Below are 18,761 nucleotides of genomic sequence, written 5' to 3'. Positions count from 1 at the left end.
ATAATCATGAGTCAGTTATTTTGTGTTTTTCTTTCTTATACAAGCACAACCTCTATACAATCTCGTTCACACAGCTTATCGGGTCTTAATACTTGCTGTCGTTTTGTAAAGCACACGACTACTGTGTCAGTACCATCTTTGAGATGAAAAAAATAACACTAAACTTCTGTACATAATATTACATTCTCTTCTCTTTAATTCTACATTCAGTAAGCTTTTGATAAATTACTCTAAAATAAAACTATTTTAAAGATGTAATCTATAGATTAAAGTGCTAGGTTTATATGTTTGTGACAAAGCCTTTAACATTGATATCTCGGAAACTACAAGCTCTAGAAAGATACCGTTTTCCCTGATCGATTGCAAATTTTGTGTAGATTGTTCAGTTCTAATTGAATATTTTTAAAAATGGCCGTTATTTTATTGCATTTTTTAGGGATACACTGGAGGTATTGAAATTTTAAAAAGTAAAGCATCATATCCTACGAGTTATACATTCCAACACCATACATTCGTATACGGGGTTAGTATATCTCTCTGGCGTTTGTTTCATGGGCAAGTGATAATAAAAAACGAAGGATATCATTTCTCCAGTCTAAGATGAATGTTTATTGTTTGGAGTGAACACCATATATCATTGACATTATAATTAATTGTGTGTGTGTAATGTATTTGCTTATTACATACCAGATGCAAGAAGAAAGAAAACACTGATCACATATGAATTTGAAATTCCAACTGGAAGTAAACTCAGTCTTCCAAACTGTGCGAGATATTGAAAAAATAATCGAAAGAAATCTATCCCTTATAATACCCCTTGTCGGTTTTCATCAAGACGTCCTTCACTTGTGTCTGTAAAGGGACATGCACTGATGTTGTGAGGAATGACAAGGAAATTCATGCTCATATGTGAATGATGCGCTGTGTAGAGAGCACAGGCTCAGTTAGTATAATAATGAAAAGAACAGAAAACTTTCATTGAGGTCTTCCCAGTTTAGCGCCCTGCCGCAGTTGTACACCTATTTGCACATACGAACTCCACTGAGAACCGGATCCGGAAGCACACAGAATCACAAGATCATGAGAATGTGAAATGATGTTGAACGAGATGTGTGAATTACCAATTGGCACGAGGTTAAAACTCTAGAATCTTGTGAAGTTGAAACTAACTGAGATTAAGGGGAAAAGGCGATGTTAGCAGAGCGTGGTTAAATTTATTGTTAAGTTACAAGATAATATAAACCGTTCATAATCAAATCGTCATTCTAAGCTCAGCAAATTCAAATTCAGCACCTATAAAGGTGTTGTTTAAAGTGGTATAAATTTATGTCGACTGCACTTGAGTATACCTGTATTAAATTACATTGTCCTGACTTTTTTTTATTCGTAGTTATAGTTATATTGTTTTTTGGTTTTAGTCAATAAGAACAGTTGATATAAGAGTGTAAGAAAGTAATACCTCCAAGTCTACTACTTGACCAATAGTACTACAAACATTCTGAACTGTTTATCATTAATGCACTGATATTTAAGCTATAGAATATCACTTGTTTCACCTTCCTATCTTTTCTCATTCCAGAGTAATGACATCCAGTGGTGACGTTCGGTTGAAACAGCCGGCTGTCATTGAGTTTCTGACTGCGGAAGGTTGTGCGCCCAGGAACATTTTTTGCCGGTGACATGTCGTGGATACACCATTACGACTCGGAAACGAAGCGTCAATCAATGGAGTACCGCCACACGTCCTCTCCTCCGCCAAAAAATTCAAAGTCGTCCCGTCTGCCGGCAAAGTGTTGTTAACATTCTGCCTCATCCTTCTTATAGTCCGGACCTTGCGCCCTGCGACTTTTGGCTCTTCCTCAAACTTAAGGATTACCTTAATGGCCAACGCTACAGTTGTGACGCGGAAGTGGAAGCAACATTTCGGCGATAGTGTTACCAGCAGCCACATCAATTCTTCGCCGAGAAATCTTGTTTCGCGTTGGCGCAAGTGTGTTGCCCGTAATGGGGACTATGTTGAAAATGATTTCCTCGTTTGTAGCTGACATTGCAAGCTTTCCACTGATACCTGTATCGGTGCTATCTGTCAAACACAAAGAATGAATGTATCACCTTGAAAGCATTGCTTTCTGAATCACTTTCGTATAATTACAAAGATCTTTATAGTCCGTGCTTACGTTTATAAAACTTATTTCTTAGTCTTCTACAAGCTTCTACTTCTTCTTTATTGATTATAGGTTCTCCTTACACTTAAAGACCCATGGACAACTATAGTTGCCCTCTTGTTACGAGGCGTTCAGTCCCGGAGACAACTTTAGTTGCCGTGCACCCATCAAGGTCAGCTCCCGCACTTCAGCACGCAATTGACGAAAGAAGCCAACAGCTTCATACAGCTAGTCCCTTCTGTTTACTTTTCACTAATATTTATCACCTTCATGCCTATAGGTCACGTACTGCGTAGATTTATATGACATGCTGTGTCAAGTGTATATTCCCGAAAAAGATATCAGTACTCAGAAGGAAAAAATCATGTAGTTATTTTTTTCTTCTGTTTTATAAGCCAGTGGAAGTCTGTGTGGTTGTTTCAACATCCTTCTTGTAATTTGCTTAGGCTTCACTTCCTCTTTTTAGTTGAGCTTCTGGCCATGAATACCACCGCAACAAGTCGTGGTTCTTATGATAGTGGCGTATTTTCGCCCGGAGAAATTACGGAAATAACAGATGATAGCGACTTCGATGCTTTTGAAACAGACGATGAATCTAATGTTTAGACATTGCTACAATATTAGAACAACTAGAATGTTCCGACAGTGACACGAAAACAACACTCGATGCTGTTCCTAGCACTAGTTCTCAACCATCGCGCCGCGCTTCTAAACGTTCTCGCACCTAACGTGTCACCAAAAGAGAGAGGAGGGGGCGGAGTGACATATTGTGATATGTAGTGTATATTTAAACTTATTTATATTTAGTTGTATGGTCGTTTGCAATTTACACGAAATTATTGGATAATGTATCTTTCGATTGGATTTCCAACATACAAAAAATATTCTTTAAAGTTTGCAACACTGTGTATTCAACGGTAACGATGCTAAGAGCATTACTGCTTTTCTGTTATATTAGTACATTTTTATTCGATTGAATCTGTAAGTTTCATTCACTTTAAAAGGGTAGTTTCTGAGTAAAAAAAATTTTAAAATACATTTAAAATGGCCGGGATCCAAGCGTTTCTACATTTAAATCCCCTCCGCGTCTTTAAGTGTGTATTAAAACTATATATTGATGAGATGAGTTACACTGAGATTGAACTAAAAGGTTATAAAAATTATGTAAAAATGCTAAAACAAAACCACACACAAGACATCCACATAATTCTCTATAATATCTTCTATCCTGGACAGTGGCGAAGGGTGGTAAGAGGCCCTGAGGCCCGGCCTACCCATTTACTTTCAGAAATTATAATTTATAATTAATTCACTTTCCTTGCACCGAATGCATGATATTTCCTAAGTTGAAAAAAATTGTTCGATAAAGAAATCATGGTTGGCACCACTGCTGGGAGGCTCACCGAGCAGTGTCTCAGGGGGCAGTAGAACTACCGACAAGCTACTCAGAAAATCCCGCGAGAGAACGTGTTGGAAATGATGTTTTCTTCGCTAGCGTATAAGCTGCGAAAGAGACCGGCCTCAGCTCTTATCGACTTTCGTTTCTACCTACTAGTTTCTCTCGAGACCTTCGATTTCGATTCGATATATCAACCAAAGAAAGAGCAAGATAACGTGGGCTCCATTCCGTTCCAACTTTGCTTAATTTTGCGGACTCTAACGCAATGCAAAAACTGGAACAAGAAATTCTAAAGGCGCTACACCTATTATCGCAAACTATTAATGTCCCTTTATTCCGTTGCTTTGGCGCAAACCTGTACGAAATCAGACTCGTTGAGTTCATTAGAAAGAGTGTGTTTTTTGAGATATTGTGAGTGATTTTTTTCTTACATTTGCAAAAGTGAATGAGAGAAAATGTCAGTAAGTGGAAAATATGAATATACGTAACATAATTCCTATTAAAGAACCTTCTATGTGAGTGGTCTTTTGGAAATTAATGTGTTATTAAGGAACGAAGACTAACGCCTGTGTTGAAAATAGAACAAACAGAGGGCAAGAGAGTTCTGCATGCATTGGTACAATATATATAAGACTGATTATTTAAGTCTGATTCTGTTTTTAAAGGGGAATTAAGTGACACAAAATATCTTGATTGAATGCTTGTCATGTGTTTTGAACAATATAAAATTTTACAAGCAGAGTTTGTTTCAGTACATGTAGACTAAACAACATATGTTTCTTGTGAGGCGCAGATAATGTGATAGTCCATCTTCTTCACCCGATCACGCCAATTAAAACAAGTAAATTGCATTATGGCGAATTAAGATCATCTATGAGTCACATACGTCAATTTCATTATGGAAATTGAGTTCCGGATAGAATAAGTGCTGTCGATGAGCTACAATTGCATTAAATTTACGTGAATTCGTCTTCTTGTATTTCTGTAGTAAAATATTTATGTCGAATCTGTTTCATTTTATTATTATTATTATTATTATTATTATTATTATCGTTATTATTATTAGTAGTAGTAGTAGAACATTGGGCCTACCCTCTTGAAACTATCACCCTTCGCCACTGATCCTGGATCAACCCAGATTTCACAAGCAGGAGAAACAAGTATGAAAAATATAGTGTTCATACAACACGTATGTCAAAATCTTCACAGTCACTTGTTTGAACACGCAAGTAATAAGAAGTGACTCAGCTTACGTTAACGTATGCAAAAAATTGTCTAACTTAATCATATATTACACTAATAGTATTAATCTTTCTCAAAGATTTAGGTAACTTACCTTTTAGCTATCACTTGTGAAATAGCTGTAGACACAGAAACAATATAGCCAGATAAAACTTTATTTTTTGTTGTTTGAAAAGCTTTCTCAACATCTTTTTCGATAAAATCTTGCTCTACATGTGCTCGCTGAGAACTACTTAAAATTTCAGTTATTTCTGGTAGAATTTCATTTCTGACACCATCAAGATTGGAAAACAATTCTCTTTCTTGGTCTGCAATGAAAATAAGCATATTTTGTAACTACTTGAGACTATTGTACACAATGCTAATTTATTAATGTTAAATTAAGGAATACTATGTTAATTTATTAATGTTAAGTTAAGAAAGACTATGTTAATTTATTAATGTTAAATGAAGGAACACTATGTTGATTTATTAATGCTAAATGAAGGAAGACTGTTAATTTATTAATGCTAAATTAAGGAAGACTATGTTAATTTATTAATCATAAATTAGGGAAGACTATGTTAATTTATTAATGTTAAATGAAGGAACACTATGTTGATTTATTAATGCTAAATGAAGGAAGACTGTTAATTTATTATTGCTAATTTAAGGAAGACTATGTTAATTTATTAATGTTAAATTAGGGAAGACTATGTTAATTTATTAATGTTAAATTAGGGAAGACTATGTTAATTTATTAATGTTAAATGAAGGAACACTATGTTGATTTATTAATGCTAAAGGAAGGAAGACTGTTAATTTATTAATGTTAAATTAGGGAAGACTATGTTAATTTATTAATGTTAAATGAAAGAACACTATGTTGATTTATTAATGCTAAATGAAGGAAGACTGTTAATTTATTAATGCTAAATTAAGGAAGACTATGTTAATTTATTAATGATAAATTAGGGAAGACTATGTTAATTTATTAATGTTAAATGAAGGAACACTATGTTGATTTATTAATGCTAAATGAAGGAAGACTGTTAATTTATTATTGCTAATTTAAGGAAGACTATGTTAATTTATTAATGTTAAATTAGGGAAGACTATGTTAATTTATTAATGTTAAATTAGGGAAGACTATGTTAATTTATTAATGTTAAATGAAGGAACACTATGTTGATTTATTAATGCTAAAGGAAGGAAGACTGTTAATTTATTAATGTTAAATTAGGGAAGACTATGTTAATTTATTAATGTTAAATGAAAGAACACTATGTTGATTTATTAATGCTAAATGAAGGAAGACTGCTAATTTATTAATGTTAAATTAGGGAAGACTATGTTAATTTATTAATATTAAATTAAGGAAGACTATGTTAATTTATTAATGTTAAATGAAGGAACACTATGTTGATTTATTAATGCTAAATGAAGGAAGACTGTTAATTTATTATTGTTAATTTAAGGAAGACTATGTTAATTTATTAATGTTAAATTAGGGGAGAATATGTTACTTTATTAATGCTAAATTACGGAAGATTTTGTCAATTTATTAATGTTAAATTAAGGAAGATACGTAAATTTATTAATGCTAAATTAAGGAAGACTAAGTCCCATCCACATACACACATCATTAGTAAAGAACAGAGTACGATGAGCATCAAATTAAATTCCGTTGAAACAGCACCCTACAACACAATTTTTCCCTACCTGGTGCATGGTTTAATTATCTTATTACTGGTCATTTTGAAATTTTGGTGCCCATCTTGAGCAGCCAAGCAAGAAAATTATAAATTTACGAGTAACACTTTAAAATAAACACAATACTTTAGTTCTTCGAATAAGTAAGCAAATAAATATACATGAACACTAACCACTGTATAATAAAGGTATCCGACTACGATGCTACCCGGAAGTATTAGAAAATATTTTTTTTACAAAAAATGTTATATGCCCTCCCAATCGGTGCAGTAATTAGCGCGTGCGCCTTTGATGAACGTGGTCCCAGGTTCGATTTCTGGTGGGAGACCGCAAAAATTTAATTTCATGATCATTCACTTTCATTAATCATCCACCTCTTTTAGCCAAAAGAGCACAACCGTGGTAAGTCAAACTACAGTATGCGGCAATACAAACAGTACTGAAATTCGCGTATGCATGAAGTGCAAGTGCACTGTAGTATAAGCTATAAGCGCCATATGTGTGTTCAGTTGTGTGTAGACTAGCGTAGTGTGCAATTGGCGTGAAGATAATGTTACTCACAACAGAAGAGAAGGTGTTTATTGTCGAGCACTATTTCCGCTCATACGGTGTGGGGCAGCATCTCACTGCAGATGAGCGCTCGTCTACTGTATTGTTCTGGACCTATAGCATATGAATATGAAGGTTTCATCAGCAGAACGTTGCTCAGTGATGAAATACATGTGTATCTTGATCTCTACATCAATCGACAGTTGACCCATTCTTGCATGACTTGCGCGGTTTTTCCCACGCCAAAAATTTGCCGTTACAACAGTGGTTGCAGCAAGACGGAGCTACTGTCCACACTGCAAGTGAGTCATTTACCCTTGTGCTCACAAAAGTTTGGACATTGCTTGATTTCCCGTGGAAAGGGTTTTCCATATCCTTCCCACTTTCCTGACCTCACGGCTCCAGATGCCTCATATCGGGTGTGCTGAAGGAAACACTTTTCCGAACAGATAATCCCCTACCAGTATACTTGGATTAAGAGAGAAGATTTGGTTTTGTTTTGTCTTTCCAACAACCCGTGTTCACTAACACGTTCATCAATCTACAGGACCGCTATGAAGAATGTGTGCGACGTAATGGTCAACATTTTAAACACATTATGTATAGGCGCGATTCCTTTTAAATTTACAATCTGTGTTGAGTAACATTTAGTTGGTAACATTTCATATGTTCCTTTATGTTGTACAACAAATAAATAAATAAATAAATAAATGTCAACGATGTGATTTCAGTAGTCTACTGTTTGTTTTGCCGCATACTGTATTCATCTAATTTCATTTCCAAAATACTATATAGCTATTGTAATGTATGCCTTCCGACAATTAAAAAAAGAGACTGATTTTATTGTGATCAAACAAATATAGAAAATTTAATCACACCTGTTTATTATTCAAAGTACATGCCTCTTGCGCCAATATAGCAAGCAACACTTTCGCACAAGAAGTAGAACTATCTCTACAGCTCAGTTTGTGATATGTTCCACTGCTTGAATGTCTTCAAAATTAAACACCGTGTGCGTGGGTTTCCTCGGGGTTCTCCCGTTTCCTCCCACTTTCTTCATTCCACCGTTTCATTCATTACTCATCATCACCGTCTCCATTAGCCTAACCGGCATGACCGTGGGACGTAAAACTAAAGATTTCATTTCATTTTCATTTCATGTCTTCAAAATTCTCAAAAAGTCATCTTTTTAATGGTAACTTCAAATGGTCGAAGGGGAGCATATCTGGAGTAGGGGTGCTGCAGCACACATCTGTTATTTGACCGAGTATTCCTGAACAAGTACTACCCGGTGAGCGGGTGTCTTGTCATGGATAAGGAACCAGCTACTTGGGGCTGAGTATTCAGGCTGAACACGATGAATTCGCTTCATCAAATGCTCTAAAACACTTAAATAAAACTGGGCATTCACTATGTGACTTCCTGGTACAAATTCATGATGAATTATACCCTTACGATCGTAGAAACACAGGAACATTGTCTTCACTTTTGACTTCTGAAGTCGAAGTTTCTCTGTACCCACACATACCCATACAATCTCTGCATCAAATCAACAGTCCTGACGGCACTTTAACTCAGTTTAACACAGAATTTGATATTTGCTCTCTGCTCCATGTTACTAACGTTGCGAGGGCCTCTCAGTGACTACTGGTAACGGCATCGTATTTCTCGTCATGCTTCGCGTGCGACAATGCAGTGTTGTCAGATTATAGAGGAGGGATTACTCTTTCGAACGCATATGTTGGTTTACGGATTGCATTCACTGTTTCGTCAGAATAAAATTAATCTCATTACCTAATTATCGGATGGTGTATATGTCTTCCCATCCTCAATCTGTATTTTAGAAAGGCGAAAAGTGTAAGCTGATACTAGGATACTAGTTAGGAAACATAACGAGTCTATTTCCGTAAAATACGTTACAATACTACCATGGGTGCCAACCTTCTTTTATCTTGGGCTCCCCAGAATTTAGATTCATTTGCTTGGATGTCTAACATGCACCTGAACGCCCCTCACCTCCCCGAAAAGGTATACATAAATCGACACTACTGCTTATTACCCATAGTCTGTATGTTGCGATATTCTAGAGCAATACCAACTTAAAAATAATTAAATAAATAAGTAAAATATGTAGTAATATGGCTCTATTGAGGTATCATCTTATAGCCCTTTCATACACAGCAACTATGTTGCGCCACTAGTATGAAGGAAATATAAACCAAGCAACGGATAGCAGACACCGACACTTTTTTTTTTATCTTTTGACCCCTCTTTTTTCTGTATTGGAAAGGGATTGCCAGGATGTAATAAATACGACCCGGAAGTTGAGGAAAAATAATCTTTTTTACGAGTGCCCGAAGATGAGGCTTAGCATAATATATGTTCATTTTGGGTCATTGTAGGCCGGAAAATGGTTAATTTTATTTGTCCTTTTTGACTTTTTCGGCATTTTGTTTTGTTTATTGGTCTTTTTAAAAGCTTTTTATAGATCTTAACGTCTTTCTTTGCACTTCATCTTTCGACAATAAATTTACTGTCCATTAACTCGAATCACCACCACCTCTTAAACATCTTTTCTTTAGTAAAGAAAATTCAAAAGATAAGACATTCTTCAACGACTGGACTGATAAGACCAGATCTGCAACAATCACAAGTAAGATAAAGAAACGTAACAATGTCCTCCAGCAGGGTACTGAGGGTCGGGAAGTTTTCGAAGTTTAGTTTGGACTTCAGTTTGTGGAAGAAGGACAGACCGTTAACATGCCTAAAATTAAACCTAAGAAAACTTCCTTTTCGCGTCAGTTTGTGTCTAAATTTGGAGCAGAAGTTTTCAACGGATGGAAATATTTTTTCTGCAAATATTGCGAAGTGAAAGAAAGTGCAGAAAAATGATTCCATGTCCAATTGCACGTTGGGCAGCTTCCCGGGCCGCGGAGGAAAAAGAAAAGCAGCTTCTGTTAGAACAAAGTACTAGTAAACATACTAAGTCGTCTCTTTTTTACAAAGATCTTTGCAGTGCCTTAGTTGGAGCAAATATCCCGTTGGCAAAGATAAACAATTAAACTTTCAAAATGTTTGTGGGGCAGTATACAAATCAGAAGATTCCTGACGAGTCGAACCTCCGAAAGAAATATGTACACCGCTGCACCGTTTCTTTCAACTTTATATTATGTACTACCAGAAGCTTGTATTTCTTGAGCATTATATTAATTAAATATGCAATTCTACTTACATTGGGTCTTATTTTTACATCCTTTTTTTTTTTTTTTTTTTACAGTTTTTAGGTCCTTTTTAAGATATTTTTAGGTCTTTTTATAGGTCCTTTCTGGGCAATTTTTAGGTCTTCAACTTCCGATCCCTAGTAATAAATATATAGAAATATGTGTAGCACCTAGGCTATTAGACTATATTAGACGTAGAACCACGGCTTTAATTCAAACCAAGTACAAAGCACCGGGAATCAAAGCTGGCCTCCTGTAGAGGTAGCGAAGTTCTAACCGCTTCGCCACGAAGAATCCTATTGATGTATTGTCAACAACATGCTTCCTTTACTTCTTCCTTAGTGGTTGAATAATAATAATAATAATAATAATAATAATAATAATAATAATAATAATAATAATAATAATACTTTATTTGTCAAATAGGGATGGCTGGAAATCGGGCATTAATATACAAAGAACAAAACATAATATACGACTAATTAACTACCATGAGCACGTTTCACCTTACAAAAATAAATCAGGATTCTAATGGTAATTTGGAAGATAGTAGTAATATAAAAAAAAGTAGACAACAATCTGTTCATGGTATTTTATGCGATCATCACATGGATGATACCGAATTTTAACACAAAATATAAGAATAGTCTATAGTTGTTACAAGACAGTCGAGAACTACAGTATATGCTGTAAAATAAGGCAAAATTCAAGCTATAAACAATTGTGATCTTCGATCAGTAATACAACTAAGTTTTTTTATTATTATTATTACAAAAGATGCATTGGCAACCTTGTAGTTTGGTGGCCACTGCAGTGTCCCCATGCAAAAGCTTCAACTTAACCCTTGTTCGGGTAAGCTATTTTTGTAACGTAGACGGCAACTGGGGCCTTACCAACTCTATTAGCCTTATCAACTTGATATGTTCATCACTTTAACTTCGACTAAAGATAGAAGAATTCAGAATTTTATGTCATCGAAATATTTATGGTTATTGAGAAATTCGCAAAAAGAAAAATATGAAGCTACTGGGCCTGGAAGGCCCCGGTTGCCCGGATAAGGGTTAAGACAATGTTTGACGGATACTTTTTAAGACATGAGTGACGATTCTAAGAGTTTCTCCAGACGGTTGCGCTGGAGCAGACGGTGGAAGCAACTGCAGATCTTCGTATGAAAGTTTCAACTTAAAGCAATACTTCGCGAGCAGCGGCTCGTATGAAAGAGTGCTTAATTGTACATTTAATTTAACAAATCTACATATTCGTAGAAACATAATCTGTGTACAGTCTTCGAATAAGTAAACGGGAACATCTTTAGCTGATTAATATCTTAATTGCTGAATGTCTACTGAATGTATTTGCAATTAAACTCGCATTTCACAATCAATTTTTACTCTGAATTCATTTTCTTTCTTCACAATAACAAATTGAGTGTATGTACTGCGTCATTACGGAACTTTATCTTAATCATGTGGTAACATTCGGAAATGTTCTAAAGGTGGAAAAAGAAAATAAATTTATTGCAAAGTTCAATTTTGAATTTTGAGTCTTTTTCGTCTAATTATCGATTAGGTTGTGTTTTTCATGAGGATTTTAATAGGAAGTCATAATTTTATTTTACACATTATTTGCGCTGTAGTAGTGGTTCTCGACCAATATGTCGCGAGATTTGGCGTGGGTGAGAAACTTTCGAGGCAATGTGATAATGAACATGAAAAATAAATAAAAATAATGTATTAATAATCTCTCTATATAAAAATTAAAGTGACTATGTTTGTGACTCATATCTTTTGAACCATCCGACCGATCTCGATTAAATTTGTCACACAGATGAGGTTCAGGCTTGGGAGGGTTTCTATCATTCCACTTTGACGGTGCAACTTAGGGAGGGGAGGGGGAGACATATACTTACATGACAGAAATCAGCGACTTGTACTTCCTAGTAGTAGTTCTCTTTTATCACAAAGGATGTTTCTAAATGCTGGTGTCCCACAAGGTTCTATATTGGGACCATTGTTATTTGCCTTATGTATTGCTGATCTGGCAAAAGTTATTCAGTTCTGTACATTCCACATTTACGTAGGCGATACCCAACTTTACCTGCTTACAAGTCTTCACACTCTTGAAAAGGATGTATTATTGTTGAATAGTAATATTGCGGCAATCAGCCTTTGTTTTACTTCAAACGGTCTCAAAATAAATCCTGGTAAATCCGTATATATGGCAATTGGTTTGCGATCAATGTTAAAGTCAGTTGTTTACAGCAACATAAAACTGGCGGTGAATGACTCCCTAATTCCACATGTATCCGTTACCAAAAATTTAGGGCTAATATTTAATGAATTTCTCAACTGGGATGACCATATTCACTCGCAATGCAGAAAAGCATTTGGAATATTACGCAACCTGTACAGATTTCACGAAAATTTCATAGCTACTTGTAAATTAACGCTCGTTCAAACACTAATTTGGTCACTTTTTTGATTATTGCGATACTCTTTACAGTCCCGAATTAGCAAAGAAACTTGCTTACAAAATTCAAGTAGTTCAAAAGTTTACGTTAAGATACGCTTTCTGTACTAAGAAAAAATCCGATATACTTCCTACTTTCAATCAGCATAATATTCTTACAATATTTCATAGAAGATATTTGCATTAAGTTTGCTTTATATACAGGATCTTAGCTGAGAAACCAGATTATTTGTTCAATAAGTTGACTAAACGTTCTAATGTACACAATGATTCCACACGAAATAAATTCAAACTTGATTTTCCCCGTCATAAAACAAACATACGTCGTGCATCCTTTTCAGTGTCAGCGTCAAGAGCTTGGAATACATTTGCTGAGAAATTTGTCTGTATTTCTAACTTTGTAGAATTCAAAAATGCAGTGCAACATCTACTGATGCAGAAGCAGAAGTCTCAAAACGGAACACATGACCAATAAATTGAATTGTTTAACCTTCTTTCCTTCAACTCTCTATTTTTTCGGTCTCTTTCCTTATTACTATCTTTTATAATATGTGTTTTGCTTGTATTTATTATTATTTATTAATTTGTATTCCGTTACTATGTATATTTTTATTATTCATAGAGTTAGGTGGTAGAGCAGCCTTGGCTGAACCTCACCCTCAATGAAGAGTTATTATTATTAATATTATTATTATTATTATTATTATTATTATTATTATTATTATTATTATTATTATTATATAAAAATAAATAAAAATTAAAGTTACTACGTTTGTGACTTAATAACTCTCGAACCAATCGACCGATTTCAACCACATTTTCAACGTAGATGAGATTCGGACCTGGAATGGATTTTTGCATTTTATCATTTCATTTTGACGGTGCAATTTAGGGGAGGGGAATGGGAACACATTTTAAAATGATCGAAAATCACCGATATTAATGTCGAATCCATAGTTTTCGGGATCACTAAGATGAATAGTAAAACTTCCGATACCGTTTAAAACCAAATTCAACCCCTTTATGTCCAAAATGAAAGTATTCTCCCCGTGCGAAGAACGGGTATTCTGCTAGTTTAATATAAATTTGAAAAATATCAAGAGAAACATTCAATAAAATCTAAAAATATTTATTTTCTAGAGAGATGTTTCCATTCAATTTCTGAATACTGTATAAAAGGCTGGAAACAAAGAAGCGTTAGAACTAAAAGCATATAAACAACGGATTGATAAAAGCAAGTTGCATGTGAAGCAGTTTGCCACGGTGTTGCTAATTCGTATGCTTGTGTACCGCTGGTATACTCAACAAAGGAGGCTATGTAGTCATCAAAAAAAAATGGTTGAGAACCACTGTTGTATAGCATCCCTACGTGTATGAAAGACATGCCACCCTTACTATCGAACTGTGTGCCGTCTTCCTTATGAAAAAACTTCACTATCAAGTATGCAACGCAAAAGATGTAATGCGATTGAGAGTGTTAGTACATACGAGGATGGCAGGTTAATTTACAGTTCTTGCTAATCACATTCTCCTTCTACCATCGGAGGTGAGAGTTCTGCCTCTAAACCACTATGCTCCCCCACTATCAAAGAAAATAAAATAAAAGTGAGGGTACATGTAGCGAAGACTTACAACTCCAGTGAAGTCAATGTGCTTGAAGTTTTCTTCAGTGATTGTGGTACTTAACCTTTAAAAAACTTTTAAAAAAGAAAGAAAAAAGGAACCTATTTTTTTTTATTCAACCAATATTTTAAATAACTTATTATAGATTGCTTGATATTAAACTGGAGTACATAGATATTGAAGCTATAAAAATCACGGGAATCTATGACACCTACATGGAACTATTTCTCCTAATTATTGTATGAAAGGTAAGTACTTGTTCAAGTTCACTACTAAAGGTTGTGAATGCAAAATTAATTAAAGGTATGCCATCTGTCAGATAACTTATAATTGATTGAAGTCACTAAGTTAGCTTATATTGTTTATTTGTATCTTTCTAGGCCCAGATCCCTATTCAACAGGGGCGTCATTCGGGGTTGTGGAGGACCAACTGCCACTCTACATCTGGGAACATTATACATTTTAATTTACAGTATAATCTACTGTATATTTATAAAAATAAAAGTCATTATGTTTGAGACTTCGTAACTCTTGAAGCACTCCACCGAACTCGATCAAATTTTCAATATAGATGAGGTTTGGGCCTGGAGTGTTTTTATTATTTCATTTTGACGATGCAACTTAGGAGTGGGGGAGGGAGGAAATATTTAAATTGATCGAAAATGAGCGGTATTACTGTCCAATCCATAGTGTTCGAGGTTGCTGAGATGAACAGTAACACTTCCAATGCCATTTAAATCCAAATTCAGCCCGCAACTTAGGGGAGGAGGAAGATATAAAAATGATAAAAAGTGACTGATATTAGTGCCGAATCTATAGTTTTTGGGGTCGTTGAGGTGAAAAGTGACACTTCCGATGTCGTTTAAAACCAAACTCTGCTCCGAAACTTACGGGAAGGAGGAAGATATAAAAATAATAAAAAAGTGACTGATATTAGTGCCGAATCCATAGTTTTTGGGGTCTTTGAGATCAAAAGTGACACTTTCGGTGCTGTTTAAATCCAAATTAGCCCCGCAACTTGGGGGAAGAGAGGGATATATAGATACCATAGATAGATAGATAGATAGATAGATAGATAGATAGATATAGATATAGATATAGATATAGATATATAGATATAGATATAGATATAGATATAGATATAGATATAGATATAGATATAGATATAGATATATAGATATAGATAAATTATTGAAAATGATAGTTATTATTGTCGAATCCATAGTTTTCGGAGCCGTTAAGATGGACAGTGACACTTCCAGTGCCTTTTAAATCCAAATTCTGCTCTTTATGTCCAAAATGAAACGTGTTCTCTCCGTGCGAAGAACGTATATTCTACTAGTAATACACTAATAAAAAAAAGACGAAACTCTATTACGTTGGAGAGTCCCTCACTTACTACTACCTCCCGACAAAACGTGGAATGACACTACTAAGGACGTCGATCATGAGAGGGCTGGACCCCCCTCCTCAAAGCTCATGTGGGCCCCCGTACTGTATTTATGAATATAAAAAAATTGTCATAATTTGAATTAAATTTGTCTTAAAATTCTCATATGTGCCTCCTGCATCTAATAGGCCCCCGCAAATTTACAGACAAATCGGCGCTCTTGGACACTACTACTATACAATTGCCTTATACTGGGTCAGCATCGTTAGATATTTCCTGTCAATTTCGAGTCCGAGGTTACTTATTAAAAAGGTATATATGTCCAAATATGAAGTTATACAGCAGAATTGTGAAAGATAACAATAATCATGGGCACAAAATTGATGACTCATTCATTTGGTTTTAAAGGTTAAAAAAAAAAAAAAATCGTAATTCAATATTTGCTTTGAGGTGCTAAGAATCAACTGAAACGTGCAGCTGGGATGTACAAGTGTCAGGTACTCAACAGACGCCTTATACTTTCAAGTACTTTTACTTTATTATATCTTACAAGATTATTTTCCTTTTTTGTTCTTTATGAATATCTGTAGACGTATCAGGATAAATGCAGTCAATAGTTTTAGTAGCAGGTGTAAAGAGATAAGTGGAACACGTGCTATTTTAAGAACAACCTATTCAGTAAAATAAATATCTTCCGAAAAAGATAACGAACTATTTGATTACTTCTTTCTTCTGTGTAATACCAGAAATCCTACTCAATCAGATGAGGAAAAATATAGAGATCTCTTTCTTCTTCTTCTTCTTGTTAGTACTGTTTCCTCAGTTCTATTAAACTTACAAATCATATTGACTTATCTTGAATTTGACATAATCTTTTTTTTTTCCGCTTTTTGGATTAAGATTTAACTTCCCTTTATAGCACTGAAGCTATAAGAGACAATACCTACTATTTAAAACGGAATTCGTACCGCTATTCAGATTTGCAATCGACTCAAGCACCTCACCGGATCATTTGTTCAGAAAGCAAATGTGTTAGTATTTAAAAAATAAAAAAAAAATAAAAATAAAAAAAAACTGATTTACCGAACAGCGCTCAGTTGCTTGTTTTTCTTCTAACCTAATACGCCCTAGGTATTCCTTGCTTTTCTTTTTTGTGTGTATGCTTTTATCTAACTAGCAGCGACACAACTAAGTTAGTTGTCGCCCGGGGCAAAAAATCGCTTTAGCAACCCTCCCCCCTCCCCGAGACCAACCAAACCAAAACGCTCCCTGACTACATCTGATATTGGAATCTCCTATTCCAGTTTTTCTTCAAGTTGTAAAGCTTGATTTCAAAATTGCCATACATAACTTAATTTAAAGTGCAAGATAAAACATCAAACTAATTAGTATTTGATTGTCAAGGAATTTGAGAGTAGCATGCTTGATATATTCTTATAGTCCTATCATAATAACCGCAGATCATAATGTTTTTTTAATTATATAGGGATGTGCATTATGTGTAGAATGAATCAACATTCTGTTGCTTTAGAATGGAATATTTAATTATGATAAACAGTCAAGCTGTTGTCTCAAGTATTATATTCGAACATTTTGCAAATCTTTTCAATCGATATAATTTAAATGAAAACACAAAAAGCTGGAACGAAAAGTTAACTTTTCGTGCTCTTTTGACTTTACAATGCCCTCAAAAGATGGTTTTGAATCTAATTGATGCATTATGGATATGATCCAAGGTTGGTGAGACATTGTTGTCCTGTTAAGTTTCTGAGATGTTTTTTTTATGAGGTTTCAGTTTGCAAAAACTCCTTTTCTTGCCTTATAGTGAAAATAAATATTTGCCCAGTTTTACACACTCCCAATCCGGCGCCCGAGGAACAAGCCCCGTTTGCCCCCTTCCTCTTAGTTACGTCACTGTCAACTAGAGCTTTTTTTGGGGAAGAAAAGGTGTTGGAACTCATCATAAAAAAGGTTACTATATATTAGTGATAAACTTTGAAGATTATATTGCTAAAGGTCATAAGAAGATTTATATTACTCGATAAATCTTTTAATGGCATATCGAGGATTTATATATATTGACTGATTGATTAATTGATCAACGCCCAGGCCAAATCGCTTAGACTCGAAATTAGTCAGGATTTGTGGTGCAACATGTTACTAAGGAAGAATTTTTGAAAATTGGACGAGGAAAAGGGAGAAAAGTGTGGCAATTATTGTTTTTTTTTTTCAATTGGAATAAAATTAAAAATTATTTTAGTAAGTGTTATTGGATATCAACCAGGTGAAGATATGTTATCGAACATTTCGAATCCAGACTTCTCATTCATCTTCACGAATTCTGAAGATGAATGCTATATCTGCATTCGAAACGTCGGATGTCAATATCTTCACCCGGTTGATACCCGATAACACTTATTAACATCATTTTTAATTTATTCCAATTGAAAAATATTATGAATAATCTATCTAATATAAATAAAATAAAGAGTTTGTTTGTGTGCTTGTCTGTCTGTCTGTGTGCGGCCTGGGGACCAAGCGAGTGGACCGAGAGTTGCCAAATTTTAATCACGAATACCTTGGTCCAGGCTCCAGATCAGAGTTAAACGTTTTTGTCAAAATTTGAAACAGGGGGGGTCTCAGGGGAGGGTTTACCGGGACATGTAAAAGTAATAGAAAATGACCGATATTATTGTCGAATTCATAGTTTTCGCAGTCGCTGAAATCAATGGTGAAATTCCGATCACATTGACTTCCAAATTCACGCTATTCGGCTCCGGTCACCGGGAGGGGGGGGGGGTGAGATACCGAGACATATAAAAGTAATCCAAAATTACCGATATTAGTGTCAAATCCATAGTTTTCGCGGTCGCTGAAATCAATGGTGACACTTCCATTAGCAATAACTTGCAAATTCAGTTACAATTGCATGCGGGCAGGGAGTCAGCGGGGGAGGGGGGATACCAAGACATGTAAATAATAGCCCAAAATGACCGATATTAGTATCAAAT

At 34.9% G+C, this 18,761-nt stretch overlaps 1 protein-coding gene across 1 annotated transcript in view; it reads right to left on the bottom strand.

Moving 5' to 3' along the window:
• Positions 1 to 8,524, bottom strand: part of LOC145679603 (peroxidase-like) — a 40,588-nt gene extending 32,064 nt beyond the window's left edge. The window contains exons 1-2 of the mRNA XM_081750180.1: positions 8,377 to 8,524; positions 4,901 to 5,114 (exon numbers count right to left, since the gene is read on the bottom strand). Coding sequence (XP_081606306.1) covers positions 4,901 to 5,114; positions 8,377 to 8,524 — 362 coding nt within the window. The remainder of the gene's footprint in view (positions 1 to 4,900; positions 5,115 to 8,376) is intronic.
• Between the last annotated feature and the right edge of the window lie 10,237 nt (positions 8,525 to 18,761).

Source organism: Thermobia domestica, chromosome 2 (genome assembly GCF_964235325.1).
Source record: "Thermobia domestica chromosome 2, izTheDome1.hap1.1, whole genome shotgun sequence".
Classification (NCBI taxonomy): Eukaryota; Metazoa; Arthropoda; class Insecta; order Zygentoma; family Lepismatidae; genus Thermobia; species Thermobia domestica.
Note: the sequence above shows the minus strand (reverse complement) of the source record. Positions and strands in the feature narration are given on the sequence as shown.